This window comes from Lepidochelys kempii, chromosome 6 (genome assembly GCF_965140265.1).
Source record: "Lepidochelys kempii isolate rLepKem1 chromosome 6, rLepKem1.hap2, whole genome shotgun sequence".
In the NCBI taxonomy this organism is placed as follows: domain Eukaryota; kingdom Metazoa; phylum Chordata; order Testudines; family Cheloniidae; genus Lepidochelys; species Lepidochelys kempii.
In genome coordinates this window covers 104,640,902-104,661,842 of record NC_133261.1, presented here as the reverse complement: position 1 = coordinate 104,661,842, position 20,941 = coordinate 104,640,902, and the positions used below count along the sequence as shown (strand labels likewise).

Sequence of the window (20,941 nt, the reverse complement as noted above, 5' to 3'; positions counted from 1 at the left end):
GGCAGAGCCACACCTTGTCATGGCACGGGTTGCCTTTCCCCTCTCCCCCTCCTGCTTTTTGGCAAGCAGGCATCGTTCCTTGCCCTTGCTTTGCCAGTCACCAACCAGAATAGGCCTCAACAGCTCCACCCTAGTTGCTGGAAGGGCAGTGATCCGAGTCAGACCCGGAGTTCAGCCCCTTGCCAAGAAGGGGTGATTCACAGCTGACTCGTGAGGCCGGTGCAGCACCCGCAGCGATGTGACAGCCGGGACAGGGGCCCGCTCAATGGCCATATTGGAACTCGTGGGGCATGCCTGTAATGCCGGTCCTGTATTCCCACCAGCCTTCCCTGGCCACCTCAGACAAACTGGACCCGGCCCAGAGTTGGAATGCGGTGCCGAATCTGATGTGGGGGCAGCGCAGCAAGCCCCTGCACTGAAGGAGCCGTTGCTGGAGAGGGAGGAGGACCCTGTCCCTCCACAGGTGGTGCAGTTGCCAGAGTTGTCCCCGGACGAAGTGGTGACAGGTCCCTCCCAAATGGGCAGTCTCCCTGACATGGCTGCTAATTTGAAACTACAGTTTGAGATTGCTGAGGAGTCTGACTTTGTTATATCATAGAATCATAGAATATCAGGGTTGGAAGGGACCTCAGGAGGCCATCTAGTCCAATCCCCAACTAAATCACCCCAGCCAGGGCTTTGTCAAGCCTGACCCTAAAAATCTCTAAGGAAGGAAATTCCACCACCTCCCTAGGTAACCCATTCCAGTGCTTCACCACCCTCCTAGTGAAAAAAGTTTTTCCTAATATCCAACCTAAACCCCTAAATCCCCCTGCAACTTGAGACCATTACTCCTTGTTCTGTCATCTGACCCTTGAGAACAGTCTAGATCCATCTTCTTTGGAATCCCCTTTCAGGGAAAGCTGCTATCAGATCCCCCCTCAGTCTTTTCTTCTGTAGGCTAAATAATCCCAGTTCCCTCAGCCTTGCCTCATAAATCATGTGCTCCAGCCCCCTATCATTTTTGTTGCCCTCTGCTGGACTCTTTCCAATTTTCCCACATCCTCCTTGTAGCGTAGGGCCCAAAACTGGACACAGTACTCCAGTACTTATCATCCTTCCTGTTGTCCTTGCCTCTAGTTTCTTTTTACAGTGGAAGTCTCATGACCGTATACAGGAAGTTGGCTAAATCTATACACACCAACAGCCTTATTCCTGGGTTGAAAGATTTACTGTTTAGACTGGATGCATAAAGCCTAACCTGCACAACAGTAATTTTAAAAGCAACCATGACATGCAGATTGTCTGAACAGTAATTTTATTTAAATTTTACAGAATTATTTTTGAAGTTGAACTGCATATTTAACTCCAGTAACAATTTCTACAAAAAGAGCATATACAGTACCCAGAAATGTAGTTTTAAAAGCAACTTGTCATATCTGCATAAAACAAACCAATTAACTGAGTATCTATTTCTGCCAAAACTAGGTTTTGCACAGTGAGGCAGTCAAACAAAATTAATGGGGAGAGTAGTAAAGGACAAGTTTAAAAACAAAAAGCAATATGGTTGATGTAAAAGCAGACTCTGGGGAAAATACAAGCCCTTCAAGTACTATACATATCAACTGGGAGTTTAAGATTAACCAATGTAAAAATCTTCTCAAGAAACTCACTTTAAACTAATATGTAAATTCTGATATTTAAGTTTTGTTTTAAAGGACTTAAGTTGTAGATTGAGTCTTATGTCAAATAACCAGCAGAGTGGTTCCAAAAAGGTCACAAGTTTATACGGCAGCAAAGAAGAATAAGTCAACTTAACATTTTAAAATCTTTCACTAACATTTAAAAGCTAGAACAGCTTAAGGTAGGTCAGTTTTTAAAAACCCCAAAAGCTTAGTTTGTAACCTATTAGTATCATCCCACATTTTGCATTCCATTTACATTCTAGTGAGAGGATAAAAGTGACAGCATTCTATTAATGTAAGATGTTACTGTACAATGAAACATGAACCAAGTTTTTCTAAAAAAGTAAAAAATAATGCCATAGGCTGTTGCTTGAAGACCAGTCCATGATTCCTTAATCTCCTCTGACCCAGAAAATACACTTCCATAGCAACAAAGGAGTTAGTCTCTGCAACTACAATGCAATTTAAGTTCACATAATGACCCTACTTTTAAGCTGTGATTCTCCTCTAAGGATTTAAACATACTGTAATGTTTAGAGAATTATGCCCATCAGTCTGGTTAAACATTCCAGGTGAATGAGAACCTTCTGCCTTTGTATTGTAAACTTATGATAGTACCACTACACCAGAAGAGTTAGTATGGCAGTATTCAGACCAACAAAGCAACACTATACCACACTACAATGTAGATTTATCACCGATACAGAAGGCTGTCTGCCCCCATCTTTAGTATGGTATATAGCTACAGGTACTAAAGTGAAACAGGTCAAAGCCTAAAAGGGACACACAGTGGCACCAAAGTTGTTTTAACAAGGACCAATTCACTCCCTCTGAAACAAAACCAACTTTTGACAACTTAAGTATACTGATGCTGTCTGAAATCTGCATGATGCGTTGCTTTGCTATGACATATGTATAAGCTACAAAAGTAAGAAGTATTTTATGGAACAGAGCGAATGAGCAGAGTTGGAGGAGACCTCTTGGAAAGCAGGATTTAGAGAAAGAGGTCAAATATTAGCATAGGTGCCACTTCTATTTACTGAAGGATGTTTTTTCCATTTGTCCTTATGAAAGTCAAAGCCTTTTCAGTCTAACTGCAGTAGTACTGCATCCTATTTGTCCGTCTTCTCTTGCGTGACTGAAATTCTTCAAAGAATTGCTGAATGTCTTCTCTTTTAACAACCTGAGAATAAAATGAAACCCAAGTTGTGACAAACTAGTACAATAAAATAAAAGGAGTACTTGTGGCACCTTAGAGACTGAGCATAAGCTTATGCTCAAATAAATTGGTTAGTCTCTAAGGTGCCACAAGTACTCCTTTTCTTTTTGCGAATACAGACTAACACAGCTGCTACTCTGAAACAGACAATAAAATACATATCTGGAAAAGACAATCTAAGAGAGAAGTTTCTCAGGATAGATTTGCAATGCACACAAAACATACACTGTATCACCAGCAGTATCAAGAAATCCAATTTGTTAAAAACAATGGTCCTGACCTGCCCAGTACAAAAGCATAAGTTCAATAATAAAGCATGTGAACTACCATCCTGCATGGCAAAAAAAGCAGCCCCAAGGGAAAGGAAGTAAAATGTTAGAAAAGTATAAAATGCTTGTCCAGCTCTTATGAACTATCAGGAACTCTAATTACAAAGTGAAATAAGGTAAGTGAGGTAATCGCTTTTACTGGAACAACTTCTGTTAAACAATCTTTCACGTTTACACACAGTAAGCTCGAAAGTTTCTCTTTCATTAACAGAAGTAGGTCCAATAAAAGATTACCTCACTCACCTTTACTCTCAAATATCCTGGGATCAACACTGTTACAGCAACACTACAAACAAAAATGAAATGACAGTAGGACTGTAGTGGGTTGAAGACTGCATAATTGCATACACAGTGCCCGTATTTCAGCCAAGCTAGGAACAGAACCAAACACAGTACCAAAATGTCTCAGCTGAGGTATTCTGGGGAAAAAAACCCATGGCTTTGAAGGTAAAAAGAAAGTTTAAGGTGTAAATTCTAGCGCGGACTGACAATGGGATGTGAAGGCCTTGGATAAAGTATGACTGAATAGAGCAAGTGTGGTAGCAACACCTGTTCTTGCTCTTTTAAGAAATGTTAAAGTGAGGCTGACAAAGGACACACAAGAGACTTAAGATGTTTATGTAGAAAAATGTCATATTGGATTAAAAATTCAACTCATTTATTTTGTTTATAAACTGCACTCATCAGTACTTTAATATGCTGATAATGGGTTGTTACAGAATAGAAGAGCCTAAAGATAAAGACATTATGTGCACAATTACAAAGAGCCCAAGCAGTCTCTCAACCTTTCCTTTACTACAGCACATGCATTTTCTCAACCCGTAGTCAAAAATTTCTATTTCATTCTATTTTCACCCGTGCCCCCCCCCCCCAAAAAAAACTATGGAAATTTTAACCTGTCATAAAATACGTATTTTTTAGAAAACACTGTTTAGTTATAGCTTACTGTTCCTTCATCTGCAAATCTCCTGAGGTAGTCAGTCAGTTCTGTCTTTAGGTCGTTGTATTCTGGAAGAAAAAAATGGAAAAAACCCTCAATTGTCTGCTTCAATGATTGTTTGCTATCTCCTCTTGATAACTAGTAACTGACTAGACTTGCCTCAGTAAATGGATTTCAAGTTTGGATTATAAATTAATGAAGAGCTGCAGGAAGGGTTTATCCTAAGGTGGTTCTTAATTCTGTGTATCCTCCTACTCAATAACTTCACTTTGAGCACAAGTTGCTAACTGTTAGAGCTGTGAGCAATGGTGGCTTGTGACTTTGACAGGAGAAGCACAAATCACAAAAGTTATATCCACCCCCACTAACTGAATAGTAATAGCTAAAATACACAGAAAAGATCATTCTCAATTAATCGGTTTGCAGAGAAAGAAAAATAATTCCAAATAAACAAGAGACAGTTAGGACATTTTCATATTAATTTAAATGCTGGCTTATATTAAAGTCCTAAGCATAACTTGACATTGTTCAGCTAATCTTATATCTCTGCTATGAGCATTTTCATGCATTCAGATACCCTGCAGTCACGATGTAACTATAATATAATCACATCAACTAAAAAAAAAGGCAACATTAGCACTTTAAATAACACAACTTAGAAAACTGCTTTAAAAAAAGGTTTTATAATCACTTGGCAAATCAGAACCTGACAATCACATATTATTTAGTGGACTATTTGCTATAAAAATACAATATCAAAAACTCATTCAAAAAATTTCACGTCATAGCAAGAAACTGACAGTTATACATCCATTAAATGACGTAAGCTTACCTTATTCATATAGTGAAAATCAATCAGGCTTTCTTTTGAAGCAAAGCGTGCAATAACATCATCGTACCAGGTCGGTTGCTTCTCCAGGAAAGACAACAGTTCTTTTTCAATGGATATTGTGGCTAGTGCACTAAGACAACCCTGATCCATTGTGCTCAAGTATGTCTTGATGCGTTTAAGGCAAGAAAAGATGCTTTTCACACACACTGTTGTTGCTGGTATAGTGGCAACTAAGCAAAAAAAGCAGTACACTTCCTTAAGCACCTCACAGAGCCCAGTTTCATTGATTAAGCGCAGCACGTTGCTAACAGAATGATTTTGAAACTGCTCATCTTTGAAGATAACACCATACTCATTCTTGAGATGATCTAAATCAAAGTAGCTGCCATAAGAATTGGAGAGTGAGGTAAAAGCATCTGTGGGGAACTGTTTCCTGAAAGCTGGAAATCTTGATGACTCTGATAGCTTAATGAAATGGAGGGCCTTTATGTCTACAAACCTGAGAGACAGCTGCAGAATGATGTTATCAATGATATCACTGTATAGTTGTAAATACATTTTCTGACCATCTTCAGAGGATCCATCTTCCAAATCCAGCCTATGCTTTTTTGAAGGTGAAGGTAAGGCAGTGAGGGCAGTGGCTGCAGAATTAAACACCTCTTTGAACTCCTCTTCTTTATGCAGATCACCAATCCTTGTGATTGTTAACTGAACTTGCAAATGGCAGTAATCTACATCAACAGTCTTTTTCTGAAGAACATCATCAAGAATGTCAGTGATGCTGAAGACGTTACGGTAGGAGTATGCCAAGAAAAGGAACGGGAAGTCATTTAGTTTTGTAAGGTATCCTATGGCTTGTCGCCGAGATTCTCCATCCCAACCACTGGTATTGACAATCTCCTGAAATACTTTGCACAGTTTCTCTCTTTTTGAGACAATGGCATGTAGGACTCTGCTGTTGGATGTCCATCGAACTGCACAGAGGGAAGGTATCCTTTAGCCCACAATTTGATCTAGCAGGTCACTGTGTTTGCTCAAGCGTGTAAAAAAATGTGGAGAAGCCTTCCAAAGTTGCAAAAAAGCCACGGGTTTCTTTAATACGCTGCGCCCCTTGCTGGAAAACTGCATCTAATTTGTGGGCAAAACAATGCACAAACAGAGCTTGTGGAGCTGTTTTAATTAGGGCTTGCAGACCTCCCAGCAATCACTACAGCGCCATCATATGAATGAGACACAAGTTTTCTTTTGTAATTGTATTTTAACAATACTGAATCCACAACCTGCTTCAAAGCAACTACGGTTCGATCTGCACTGTCATTTTTAAAACCCATGAACCGCTCCTGTGTTTGCCCATTCTTGTCCACGTAGCGTAACACAAGTGAAAGCTGGCTTATGTGAGAAATGTCAGTTGTTTCATCTACCTCGCAAGCAAAAAAGCTGCACTCTATCTCACTGTCAATGTGGGATATTATTTCTTTAGCCACACATTCGATCAATTAGTTTTGAATGGTCTTTAATAAGTCAGAAAAATGGATGCATTTTTCTGCCAATAAACATTCAATCTCTTGTCATGACAAAAAAAAAAACCAAAAAGTTCCCTGTAATTACCCTGATTGAGAGATTGTTCCATCTCACAATTGCAATGGAATGCAAGTTCCTGAAGAGATAAAACTGAAATATCAATTAGTCGCTTCAAAATCTCTCTGTTCTTCCTGACTTTCTTGTTGTGCTCTAAGATAGCAAGGTGCCTTTGCTCACTAAGCAACACATCTATAGGAGTGCTTGCCTGCTCTAAGCGTTTCAAGGAAACTTCATTTTTTATGTGCTCTTGTGATGAGCTGTGTATAGATGTGCTTCGTGACAGATTTTTCCAGTCAGTAACCTTCGTTAGCGCACATGGTTTTTTTAGTTGAAAGAAGCAAACAGGGCCAACAATATAGTCTGTTACTCATAGCACTGCCCGTTAGCCATTTATGGACTTTGTACCAAGATGTCTGAAATTGCCATGTTCTTTTCCTGCCTTTCTTCAAGACCTCCAGGGCTGGTGTTATTCTGCCTTCCTTAATGACTGAACATCTCTCTTCTTGATATCTTAATGAAAATCCTCTTTTTCTCAGGTCACACACAATGTCATTTTCTACAGAAGCCATTACTGAAAATTTTAAAATCTCAAATTCAAAACACACGTCACCAAGTTCAGAACTGGCCTTATCTGCTACAATCCTGCCATGGCCTCCAACGGTGGTTACCATAGCAACACCTTTATAAACTGATGACTTGGTGTGGTAACTTGCCATGGTATCAAGGTAGGTCCTTGGGGCAATATTAGCTTTACCAAGATTTGAGCCTCATGCAGCACTACATTCTTCTAACTTTTTGGCATTGCATTTCACTACTGGACAGTGAGTTGTGTCAGATTTAAATCAAATCACAAACACTTCTTGTGGATTTGTGAACTTATTTAATATCTATGTTTAAGTGTAAATCTATATTAATTTAATAACAAAGACTATGGAAAATCTATCTTGCAGCTTTTAGGAATTCTTGGTTAGGCTGTACCTCATTTGCCTGGGCAGACGAGCTGGCTGTGAGGAAAGCGAAGTACTATCAACACTAAATGAGATGGATCAGAGAGCATAGGATACAGATTCCATTTCTAGGACTTGGCAAGTCTTCAGCTCAGCCCACTGTTTCCTTACCAGATTCACAATACACCTCCCCACAGCAAGTTACATATAGCAATCTGTACCTTTCTGAATGAGAATTAACTGAGCAAGAATCAAGCAATTTGTTCTGTTCTTGTAAATTTTAAACCTAAACCACTGATTTTTAGGAGCAACCAAGCATGAACACATACTCTGACACCACCCCTATGCCTAACATCACTGACACATACTTTCTATATAAGGGAATTCCCCTGTGCTTAGAGCAACCAGCTTAAATGGGCATTTTAAGGACAAAACAAACCTAAGAATCAAGCGCTATGAATAAATTAATACATCAGTACTAGCTGTTCTTTATATGTGAAGCGAGCTTCATTTGTTCAAAGCCTCGAGGGTTTATTAGCTTAAGTTCACTGGAGCAGAACAGATTCTACTCTGAGGTACAATAGTCACACTGGCACATTGTGTTCTTCAGAAAAGTGGTAAGAGCATGAGTTGATACAATTGACAGTGTCTTCCACGTAGGAGCCCTAATTTATGACTCAGGACTCTGGCTTTTTGGCTCAGAAATGCTCAAACACGTCAGATATAGTGCAGCCTCTTGTAGAGGGACTGTTGCACCATTTTTTCAAGTACCTCCATCTTCATGTCTACAGACACTGGACCAGAGTTTGGGTATACTCCACAGAACACTGTCAGGAAATTCCATCTGCCCTGAAGCTGACGATTCCCCCACCCCGCAAATAATGCATATAAGAAGCTAACTAAACAGTAAAATTAAGCGAGTGCTTGACTTCCTCGTTCAGTGCTATGCTTTTCATGGTTACCCTTCCCTGCCTATTATCTACTTCTAATGACAGCTGTGCAGGGCAGGGAAATTGTATTTGCACTGTTGATACTATATACATAATGTATGAACACAGAAAACAAAGCTAGCTAATACTAACATGTCAACTTTCGAGAAGAAATTACCACTGCCAGAACACTGACGACCTGCTGAATTAGAAAACAAGCAGAAGTTTCTAGAAAATCTACTACTTTAATGTAAATAGTAAACAACAGGCTGGAGACAAAAACATTCAAGGTTTCCTATAGAAATTTGTCTGGAGGCTAGTTAAATAGTCTCTTATAAGTTGCTTTTTAAAGACACGGTTGCTATTTAAGTAGAAAGTCTATTAAATAGCTCTTTTAGGTAAGATATGTATTTAAAATGCTATGCTGAATTCCCAAAATGAAGTTATATTTACCACAGATGAGTTCTACTTGCTGGACTCTGTTCATGCTATTAAGCGTGTCCATTAAAGGATCTCTTCTGTCTGTTTCCTGGTCACTTGTACCTTTATTCTCATAGGCCAAGACAGTGTCACATTCATCAATCAGGAATTGGACATCCAGTTCTGAATACATTTTCTGAAGAGTAAAGTAAAAGTTATTTTCCAGCTTAAACTTTACGGACCATCTGCCAACCTTTCAAGCCCTCTCGCAAAGAAATAACATTTACCACATTGTTTTATATCTGCAAGTATTTCAGCCATTTCTTGTGAATGCTTCCAGAACTGTGCTTACTTTAGACAGTAGGTAAATAAATACAAAATGTTCACAGGCTATTATATACAATTAATTCTGAAGATGAGAAAGTCATCAGATAAGATCCACACTTGTTTCCTTAGGTTAGTGGAATGTTTTCCAGTAGATATTTACATTCAGAACAAGGAAGTTTTACAAACTCTTATTTGACTTCTCTCAGTAGAGTCTTCAAGGAACTAATATAAATGTTAGCCTAGAAAACAAAATGCATACATACTAAACAGTCTTTGCATGTGCACAATTTACTCCGCCAGTTAGACGGCCAAAAGGTGGCAGCATCCTTCTTCAGAGACTGTTTGGTCTGGAGTTCTTGCAGCTTACAGACCGGTTTATCGTTCTTTGTAACTGTCTGAATTAAAATGAAACAAGTCAGTATTTTTCACTTCTATTTTATTTCAAAGGGGTTTAATTCAGGTTTTTTCCAGTTTGTCCTTTTCTTAGCTACAATACTGTCCTGCCTTGATCTCCCCCCCCCCCCTTTTTTTTTTTTTAAAGCTCCCTAATGTGGTGTTCAGAGTAAAGTTCGAATTAGGACACTGCTGTATACCCAGGAGAATCAACTAAAACTGCTAAAGACATTCATACTCTAAATTAATTGATTATCCTTCTTACAAATAAACATCAGATTCAATGCAAAAGCTAGAAAGGGCTCAGAAATCAGATCTGAGCTAGCCTGATGGCACAGTTACAGTGGGTGGTACTTCCACATTAGCAAACAAATTTAGAAGTGATCTCAGGCTGATCAAGTAACAAAGGGGGTGACATCAGAAGAGGAATGGAAGATCTTTGCTGAACATACTGTATTCCTGTATGCCCTGGTCTACTGGCTGATCAACTGACACATTAACCTTTCACAGCAGTATTTACTGGCACGTCCACTGCAGTGGAGACTGTGCTAGGACAATTACATAAACTTTGAGTAATATTTAAGTAGATGAAGTATAGAAAGGGAGCATGGAATATATGTTTCCCATTCACACAACCAAAAGAGGAGCTTTGCCCACACTAAGCAGAGCGGGAACATAAGACCATAAGAAAAATGTGCAGTTTACCTCTGGACATTTCGACCCAGAACTAGTAGATGGCTCATTATACTGTTCAACTTGCTCTTCCTCCTTGATCTTCCCTTGGAGATCTCCTCCACTTTCCTTTTTGACTTCTCTGTTCTGTTCTTCAGTTTCCTTGACATTCAGCACAATCCTTTCATCTTCAAGTGAGGTCACTTTGGTCACAGTAGGAACTAGAAAATGTATATCCATAACTAACATAAGCTTGCTGGACAAAGAAATCAGTTTCAGAATTTCTTTTGATACTTTTGATTTCTTTTGTCATACAAGTGCTCAAACTGCAATGTACACTTCAATAAAAACAAGGATATATTCTAGAGCTATCTGGGGACATCATGTTCTCATTAAACAATAATAAAACTGCTTAATCTTTTATCACAGCTTCCTCATACCCCTCGCGCCTCTTACTGCAAAAACAGTGTTAAAGAACAAGTCGCAGTAAGTTTATTTTTATTAACTGAAAGACCGATTTAAACTGCTTAACTCCTTTGTGCCTTCCCACTTCCAAAGCAGAAAAGAAAACTTTCATTGTTCTTTCATCCTGAAAGCCTAGAGTTTACTGGAAAATAATGGAGAAAACGGGGGAGGGGGAATACCATGATTTCTCACAGTGCTGAACGCTCCTAGGATGCTAGTCTTCCTCTGAGTTCTTGAAATTCATTGGTATTTGAAAAAGATTGGATGGTAGCCAGGTACTTTCTCTGATTTTATTTTAGTATTATTTTATTCCTGATATACGCTTGAAACTTTATTTTTTTCAGACAAACAGAAGGAAGAAACCAAAAAAAGTTTAATTTATTATAAAATACACTTTTAGAATGTTTACAGAGGTCTTAAAGACAAACAAAAAGAACAATATTCTGTGAGGATGATGAAACAGTCTCCCAATTTTACAGAGGCTTCTCAAAAAACAAACTGGTTTAAATAATTTCTCCATATATATCTATAAAGTGTAATTATGAATCAATTACAAATAAAATTAAGCAAACATACATAAGCACATCACTCTCAAGACCTGGAACACACTGTTGCAGATGCTCTTAAATTCTGAAGCATGAAAGACATGACTGCTGCTCCTTAAGAGCACTGCTTCTCCCTCAGTCAGTGAAATTGCCAACATAATTTTCTAGAGTGATCGAATATTAATCAAAGTGATCAAACATTTCACTGAGACCATGTGCTACAGAGTTTGCTCTTTACCTCTTAGTTATTTTACCAGGAAAAAGCCTCTCATCTCTTTTCAAAGCAATCCTGGGGGATATAAAAATGGATAGACCTCCACTAGCTTCCTTCATGATTTAGTGAAGCACTCTCAGCACCAAGAGCACTACAGTGCTAGAGCATATTATATAACTATGCTATTTGGTTCCCCGTATATAATGGGTTTACTTCTTTGACATGTAATCAAGTGTATGCTCCATGCCATACCTATTCTAAGAAAAAGCACTGTCATGTATTTATACTACAAGAGGATTCCATGTATGAAATCCTTGGACATCAACCCCTTAGACACATCCTGAGGTAGCCAACTTTTTATGACCTGACAGGTCATAATCAGCAATTGATATAATCAACCATTTGGAAGTGAGCACCTTCAGCCAGCCACCTGCTGTGGAGCAAAGCAATTTAACTTAAGAACAGCCAAACTGGGTCAGACCAAAGGTCCATCTAGCCCAGTATCCTGTCTTCCGACAGTGGCCAATGCTGGATGCCCCAAAGGAAATGAACAGAACAGGTAATCATCAAGTGATCCATTCCCTGTCGTGCCCAAAGGGAAGATGATTCCCTTTCTTTCTAGCTCCTACATTACTTCTACTTCTGAAGAGAAGAATGTGCAGCAAAGAACACTAGGACTCCTGTATTTATTTTGATTAGACAACTGGAGAGTTGTTTTCCCTAGGAGAGACCACATCCCAAACAGAACAAAGGGGAACTCTCCAAATCCATTCAATGCAGAATCACCCTTCAGGGTCCATTCAAAGTTACTCCAACATCATCTCTCCCCCAACCTCTGTTTCCCTATACCTACGCCCAGTGCTGTAATGTCTTTTCAGTAATTTTGATTTAGCCTAGAACATAAACACCGGGGGGCAAGAATCAAGTCTTTTTGCAATATTTGCCATAAACACCTACGCTGAGAAAATACACTTATAAACTACTTTCAAAACTAAAAAAAAATAAGATTTTATAAAACTTAAGAATTAGGCCTTCCTTTTTTTATAAAGCAAAAAACCTAAAGTTGCCACATAAGCTACTTTATTGCCTGAGGTTTTTGTCTAAGTAGTAACACAATCTCTTCAGTCTTATCAGCAAATATGTCTTCCACTTGATAGGCTTATGTGAGTTAAGTCAGCTATGTTTGGGAGGTTTATAGAATGAAAATATTAATACAGCTCTCCTAATTTTACCTGCTAACTGTGAAGTATACGCCCAAAGAAAAGCACAGCAATTCATGCAGGCCTGGCACACCATCTCATGGAAGTCCCCGCTCTCAGGGGGAACTGCACCAAGGTGCTGTCAAGAAGAAATAGGAACATATGACAGAGACACATTAGTTGCAAATTAATAGATTCTGCAGAGTATTTTTTGCTCTAGGTTTAGTGGCAGAAAAACAAGCATCATGCCCACCTCTTCCCTCATGTTTTCAGTATTCCCATTATCAGTATATTATCCCCAGTTTGTCCTCCATACCTAGCATCCGTACTGCTAGAAGATGAGAGAGGACCAATCAAATTTAAGGAATGTATCCAGATTATTAGCCTCTCTTCACATGTCAATCCCCCGAGAAGTCTGGATTCCATCAGCCAAGACAGCGGGAATACTTATGGATACTTTCAAATCTTGACTATCCTAAAAGGACAGCTACCACACACTGCAGTTTTAAGTAGCCCTCTTATTTAGTAATCTGAGATTCTCTAAATGCTGAACGAGGTTTATAAAACATTGTATCCAGCTTCAGAATGGAAGCAATGTGAAAAGAGTTAGATACAAAATCTAAACTGTCTTCAAACAAACTGGTGAGAAACATCAAGATGAATAAAATTACCTCCATTTTCTTTTGACAAATGTTTATAATTACAGCTAGAATATTCATCAAAAATACTTAATATCTAATACAAAACATTTAGGAAAAAAAATGCTATGATTTATCTGAATCAGAGCATCTATAATTAATGCAAGATATACTATACCAACAATATTCCTATTTCATGTCTTTGTTCCAGGACTTCAACCATTCTACTTGCTTCAGTCTGGTTTTGAATTTCACCATCTACCCTTCCCAACATGATAAGCTGAACCCCTAACCCTGCATAAAGCAGGTGATTTTCAAAGGCAACAATGTGACCCAGGCACCCAACTCCCATTTACTTTCAATGGTAATTGGGTGCCTTGGCCATTTGCCTTGAAAAAAATCTTCCCTAAAGTTCCTAATCAGGCACTGAGTGTGCAGCTTGTTCCCTCCTATCCAAAATAGATATGGCTCTAAGTTAATGTCCCATTAAATGAGCTGCCATTCACCACAGATCATGATCACAGTTGATAATGGTGTGCTCAATAACCTTTTCCAATTCCAATGAAACGCTATCATTCAGAACAGTCTTCCATAAAACAAAGTTTTAGATGTCTATTGTCACTTATTAGGACTAGTTTATATAATAAGAGCAACCTTGAATAAAGTAGAGGTCCTCTCCATTTTGCGTACTAGTTCATCATGAGGACTGCCAGCATGCAAGAATAAAGATTTAGGTTTTTTCGTACAGCCTGAAAAGAGCTAATCTGAAAACTCTTGCCCTGGTTCTCAAAAGATCCCTGTCTACCTTTCCAAGTAAGATTTGCCATAAGGAAAACACTAATTTTAGCCTATTTCCAGACAAGATGACAATTTTGTTAAATACATATCCTTACCCTTCCATGGAACCAGTCTTCACAAACTATGCACTGGATCATTTCATCTGGGATCTAGAAGAATGGTTATATTATTAGCAATAATATCAACCTTCAAAGTTTCTCACAGGACTTTAAGTGCCATGTATTCTGAAGAATATACAAGTGAATCACTTTCCACAGTGAGACACTTAAATCGCATAGCCATGATAAATACTTACAGCCTCACCAGCCAAAGTTTTATTACATCATAGAAGTCTTTATTAAATCATAGAATATCAGGGTTGGAAGGGACCACAGGAGGTCATCTAGTCCAACCCCCTGCTCAAAGCAGGACCAATCCCTAATCTTTGCCTCAAATCCCTAAATGGCCCCCTCAAGGATTGAACTCCCAACCCTGGGTTTAGCAGGCCAGTGCTCAAACCACTGAGCTATCCCTTTGAAGCACTTGTAATTTGTTATATTCTGGCGACTAGAGATTCCCAATTGTCTAACAAGATTATTTTTGCATTGTTGCCAGATATGCTCTCTGTGACATTCTGCACTCCAAATTTACCATTGTGATGTAATTATGCTATGTTTTGTACAAAGTATGCCTTGTGAAGTATCATTCTAAAAGTCTTATCTGCTAAACATTAATATCTCATTGGATTGTATGTGAAGTTATGAAGTTTTGCTATGTATGTGTAACAAAGATATGAAGTTGGAAACATCCACAACTAGCCTTTCAGGTAAAACAATGAAGAAGCTACCCAGTGCTAATAGTTCATCAACAAAGACAATGGAAGAGCTTAACCTCACCTCTGGACTCTTCAGTCAGCTATGGGCAATGGCTGCCATGACTCAGTGGGAACATGCAAGGGCTTGTGACCAAATCACATGATACTGAACTCCATTTTGGTACCAGTACTTTTCTACAAACTGGGCTGGAAACCTGATTTGGAACAAAGAGTTTCCTGCCATATGGAAAAACTATATAAGAGGGAAGTGACCTCATGAGTAGGAATCACTCCCCTACAAGACAATACCTGGAAACACTGGAGGAACAAAGACTGAACTGAGGAACAGGGTCCCAGGTGGGAAAGAAAAAAAGCTTCCTGCATGTGTAAGGAAGCTAAAATCTGCTTGTATCATCAGTCAGGGTGAGATATTGCTGATTCAAATCCTATCTAGTTTGTGTGAGACAGATTGCGATTTTAATTTCCTAGGTAATCTGCTTTGATCTGTTTGCTATCACTTAAAATCTGTCTGTAGTTACTAAACTTGTTTTATCTTAACCAGTGTGTTTTTAAATGAAGTGTCAGAAGCTTGGCTCTGTAAGCATGGGCTGTTGCATATCTTCTCCACATCGAGGGGGAAGCAGACTAATTTAATGAGCTTGCACTATACAGAACCCTGTACAGTGCAAGATGGTATAATTCTGGGTTTATACTCTAGTAGGGGTGCAAGGCTGGGGAGCTGGGAAATTGGCTGGTGCCTTCATTGTCAGTCCATGAGCGGCTTAGGTAAAGCACTCAGGTGACAGGCGTGCTACCTACTGTCCTGTTGGGTGATAACAGGGCCTGGAGGGGCTGGCTGGGCATCACCAGCAGAGCAGTGTGGGAGGCCAACCCAGCTGAATGGTATGAGAGCACAGTAGTTCCAATGGCTTCCAGGCTTCACCCCGGGGATGACAACTGGTCACACACTCACAACAAAAAAGACAGACAAAAATCATCTCTTCACTGCAGTGCACTTACGACCCCTTTCTCATAAGTGGAAGTGTATAAATAATGGACACATCAGAAGCAGAAAGAGGTATTTATGTTAGGAGTCTCATCAGGTTTGCAGTAGGAGAGCTAGACCTGCTAATTCAACTTTAGAATTCTGTCAAGCATAATACAAGACACTTTGGTTTATTATTAAAGCATTGTTGTTTTTAAATAGTCTTTCATAATAAAGTGCTAAATGCCCCAAAACTTGGCAGAGTTGATGTTGTACTGTACTTCAAAATTATAGTGTTTGTCATATTAATTTATACATTCATATGGGTTTAACAAGAAACCAGATGTTTGTTTTTCTGCATTTGCTATTTTGGTATTGCCTATTCCCAAGATGCCCTCTGTGACAAGAATTCACTATTTCTTATACAAGTATATTTTAGTAATATTTTATACTATTCAAAAATACAAAATATTTAGCAAAATACTATAAACACGTTCTAACTTTCCTTATCCATTGAAGAGGTGAGAGACAGACTAGCTATAATTCAATATTTTGAAGAGAAAAAAAAAAACCCTGAAATATTATGTGCCAGTCAAGTAAAGTGGTGAATTTTAATTCAGATATGATGGCTTCATAATGTACAATACTAGTGCTGGGAACTTTGATATGGAATATGTTTTTTGTCATTAATTTCTTAGAGAATGTGCTTTGTTATTTAATAATCTGAGGGGGGGTTTATTATTATTTTGAATTTTCAGGTGAACAAATACAGAGTTGAGACATTATGATAAAAAAATAATTGGAAATCCAAGATTAACACACAAGCTGACTCACTTTATTGTGGGAACTGCCCAGCATTAATTTATCAGGATGTAGGGGTAAAATGAAGCATGATTTTATCTGTTGATGGGGGGCTGGCCCTTCATTTAAGTTTTTGAATGGAGAAACAGCATTAATTTATTGCCCGTCTTCCTTGTCTATCTTAAGGCAAAACATAATTGTACTCTTAAACATTATGCAAATGCAGACTACTATGTAAAATGATTAACAAAAGTAACACCGCAGGTAAGATCTCTCTGTTAAGATGGAGTCCATTCTGTGGAAGAATTTGATGATCATCATTCTACATGAGAACACCCATACTGGGTCAGACCAAAGATCCATCTAGCCCAGTATCCTGTCTTCTGACAGTGGCCAATGCCAGGTGCCCCAGAGGGAATGAACAAAACAGGTTATCATCAAGTGATCCATTCCCTACTGCTCATTCCTAGCTCCTGGCAAACAGAGGCTAGTGACACCATCCCTGCCCATTCTGGATAATAGCCATCGATGGACCTATCCTCCATGAACTTATCTAGTTCATTTTTGAACCCTGTTATAGTCTTGACCTTCACAACATCCTTTGGTAAAAAGTTCCACAGGTTGACTATATGTTGTGTGAAGAAATATTTCCTTTTGTTTGTTTTAAACCTTCTGCCTGTTAATTTCGTTTGGTAACCCCTAGTTCTTGTGTTATGAGTAAATAAAACTTCCTTATTTACCTTCTTCACACCAGTCATGATTTTATAGACCCCAATCATATCCCCCCCCTTAGTCATCCCTTTTCCAAGCTGAAAAGTCCCAGTCTTATTAGTCACCTCTCACACGGAAGCTGTTTCATACCACTCATAATTTTTGTTGCCCCTTTCTGAACCTTTTCCAATTCCAATATATCTTTTTTGAAATGGGGCAACCACATCTGCACGCAGTATTCAAGACCTGGGCGTACCATGGGTTTATACAGGGGCAATATGATATTTTCTGTCTTATCTATCCCTTTCTCAATTATTTCCCACACCCTGTTTGCTTTTTTGAGTGGATGTTATCAGAGAACTATCCACAATGACTCCAAGATCTCCTTCTTGAGTGGTAACAGCTAATTTAGACCCCATCATTTTATATGTATAGTTGGGATTATGTTTTCCAATGTGTATTACTTTGCATTTATCAAAATTCTATGCAGAAAAAAAGTCTGTGCACTTTATCCATAGTATTATTACTAATTGTGCATTTCTTACCTCATCTTCAGGATCAGGATAAGGTCTTTTACAAACACAGTATAATCCGTAGAAGTTGTGATTATATTTATTGCCTGAATTCACTTTTCCCTTTTCCTAGAAGGGAAATGGGGTATATGTTTTAATGTACAACCTGGTGAAAAAACATGAACTTTCTTGAGAGACTGTACAACCTGAAGACAATTCTTGTCCTATTCTAATCTCCTAAGAGATGACCCACATAAACTTACTGGAAATAGCTTGCACTGCAAATTTTTGAATTTGCTGTTTCCACAGTCACAGCGGAAGTTTCTGGAAAGAAAGAGACATAATAGTTCAGATTGTTTATGCTGTCTTAAAATAATGTCTTATTCTTATAAGTGCTCCTTATTTAGAGCTGTGACACGCTCTCACAAGCTATTTAAACAAAAACATATGTGAGAATTGGCTAGACTGTCCTGAAGCCTTTCCATCTCATGCTGTGATTGTCAGATCTCAGCTCAGCAGTGTTGAGTTACATCAGTATTTGGCTGGGAAACCTCAATGGAAGATCTAATTGTTGCTGCTGTAACTACTCACATGCGTAAAGGCAAACACATGTTTTACTGTTTGCAAGACTGGGGCCTAAGTTAGTTGGATGTCATGGGAGCCTGTATTACTGGACATACTGTCTTTTGGATGAGAGATACAACTGAACTCCTTCCCACTTACGATCATTCACTGATCACTTACGATCACTCCTTCCCACTTACGATACAAACTGAAATGTTTGTACTAAGAGGGGTATTAGTTGGGGTGCTCTAGGTGGGAAAACTCTCCCTTGGGCATTACATCTGCCTACCAAAGATTCAGTTTCAATACATTCTGATGATAATCTTCACCTAATATATTCAAATATTTTTCTTCATTTAATCTACACTATTGGGTAGTAGTGCTGTGTTTTGTTGAACAGCCATTACATTCTACCCAAGAGGTGGCTGCATGCCAATGATTAGCACTGTGAACACTACGTATTTTACTTGATTCAGATGCACGTGGCAGGCCTTAATATTTAGAAAGTTCTTTACGATGAATAAAAGTGCTTATAAAGCATGTGAACAAGAATACTTTATAATTTAACAGAGAAACATAATCTGTACTTTGAAAATAGGTTTTTTTAAGATCAATGTTGTTTTTTCCTGAAATCAACTCCCCCCAAACCCATGTAGTATTTGCTTTAATGAAAGGACCCAACTGTACTGTGAACCTCTTCCGTGCCATTTCTGCCTCTGCAACCAGCAAATGTTTTCCACACATACCAACACCTCTTTAAGAAGATGGGCACTTAGCATAAAGGCACAGATGACTTTTTGGTGTGATGCTTTACTTCTTCACAATATGACAAATAAAAAAAAGTGTCTCAGAAATTACTCCAATATCTTCCTCTTCCGAAAAAGCTTTACCTTTTTGTATACAGTTCAAATAACTTGTGCGTGCCATGACATTCATAACTGCAGGCTAAACAGATTCCTGCTGGTTCTTCTCCTGGGGGGGTGCAAGTACTGCAGGCATACAAGGCTTGTCTTTTCACAGCACCCTACAATGACAAGATAAATGACTATAGAAATGCAGAAATAATTGAAGGAAGATAACTCGCTGTTGAAGTAGTAAATGCAGTTTGTGTCAGAAGAACTGGATTTAGGAGCAAGTTAGTGTTTGGTGGGCAAGCTGACAGTGGGTGCAACAAACATACAGTACAAGTCATTTAGTTAGTACATTCCCAAAGTTGCCAAGTGCCTTCTTGTAGTCCAAAATGCTGACCTATGAATAGCTCTTTAAAAGGGGATAGACTAAAATAAATGCCATGAAGATATGAATATATGTTTCCAGGCCCTGGAAATGAAAATTTTTTTTCAAGACTAGGCTCTTGCAATATGTGACATGCGCCCTCAGCCCTGTACTTGAAGAAATACGGAGTGGGATAATTTGTTGGAGAGGAAACTATGGGTTAAGTGAGTTCAAAGCTAGGCAGAGTGCTCTGGACACCAAGTTCTCTATTTACCCACAGAGCAGGCAAAGACCCCAACTTTGTCTCCCACCAATGACCATCACATAACATTTGCTGGCCAATGACTGCATTTTGTCTGATGGGGTAAACTCTTGAACTGTGCTGTTGTGTAGCCCCACTATCAGCCTGCAAACCATGTGTGGGAGAGAGAAAGAGCACAGAAAGACACCCTACCAAAGACAGGGTATCCCAAAATACAAGGATGTTGGACCTCCCCCTCTGCCCCAGAGGCACCATCTCCGCAGTCCAGCCTTGCCACTGAGCTTGCCACAAAGGGGGCACCGAGTGCAAGGCACAAGGGGAGGCCAAGCACCAGCCCCCGGCCCCCAGTGGCACTTGGGCTCTGGCTCAATAAGGACCCCACCTAGGGACTCCGGAAGAGAATCAAAGACTAACCCCGCCCCGCAACAGCCTCACCACACACACACCCCGCTTGTTCCCTCGCCGCCCCCCCCCATCGCCCCACACCTGCCCCGCCCCGGGGAGCCGCTCCCCGTACAGCTGCCTCAGCCCCGAGCCCGTCCCCCGCTGTTTCTTCTCCGCCTGCAGGAGACTCCCACCCCTCCGCCGCCTCCCGGCCCGAGCCTCTGGCTCGCTCGCTCGCTCGCCCGCCCGCCCGGCGCCGCCCCCTCACCTGGGAGTAGCTGCAGCGCTCGTGATCGCTCCCACCCAGCACCGCCCGCGCCTCCTTCTCCAGCTCCTCGTTCTCCGCCAGCACGTCAGCCAACGAGACCACGGGCTCCTCCGGGGCCCCCGCGCAGCCGCCAGCGGGCTCAGCGCCCCCGGCCGCAGCCTCCATCGCGGGATCCGACCGAGGCAGATACGGCACAAGGCGGGAAACGAGACCCAACGCTGGGGGGCGCCGCCACAACGGAAGCGGAACTGCCAACACACCACGTGACACGGAAGACCGCAAAACAAGGGTTCAGCGCGTGACACGGGCCGACGGGGCGCATAGCAACAAGTCA

General features: G+C 40.0%; 1 protein-coding gene across 2 annotated transcripts; it reads right to left on the bottom strand.

The window, feature by feature from the left end:
* Nucleotides 1–1,280: 1,280 nt before the first annotated feature.
* On the bottom strand, nucleotides 1,281–20,856 carry UBR7 (ubiquitin protein ligase E3 component n-recognin 7). 2 transcript variants are annotated; one of them, XM_073349509.1, is made up of 11 exons: nucleotides 20,608–20,856; nucleotides 19,369–19,502; nucleotides 18,178–18,238; nucleotides 17,948–18,043; nucleotides 14,208–14,261; nucleotides 12,710–12,815; nucleotides 10,287–10,474; nucleotides 9,452–9,583; nucleotides 8,895–9,057; nucleotides 4,159–4,220; nucleotides 1,281–2,847 (listed from the first exon to the last, which is right to left on the bottom strand). In XM_073349509.1, exons 1-11 carry the CDS (start codon nucleotides 20,770–20,772, stop codon nucleotides 2,755–2,757), a joined length of 1,254 nt encoding a protein of 417 aa, XP_073205610.1. In that variant the 5' UTR covers nucleotides 20,773–20,856; the 3' UTR covers nucleotides 1,281–2,754. The 2 variants fall into 2 exon arrangements, with proteins under 2 accessions (XP_073205610.1, XP_073205611.1); XM_073349510.1 differs by lacking the exon at nucleotides 17,948–18,043.
* Between the last annotated feature and the right edge of the window lie 85 nt (nucleotides 20,857–20,941).

What these genes read in the sequence shown, in the direction of transcription:
- UBR7 (XM_073349509.1), bottom strand. Translation starts at nt 20,772, where the DNA reads ATGGAGGCTGCGGCCGGGGGCGCTGAGCCCGCTGGCGGCTGCGCGGGG. An exon ending in ATCCTGATCCTGAAGATGAG is followed by an intron (nt 14,262 to 17,947) that starts GTAAGAAATGCA and finishes CCATTCTTCTAG; the next exon opens with ATCCCAGATGAAATGATCCA. An exon ending in CTGGGTCGAAATGTCCAGAG is followed by an intron (nt 9,584 to 10,286) that starts GTAAACTGCACA and finishes ATTTTAATTCAG; the next exon opens with ACAGTTACAAAGAACGATAA.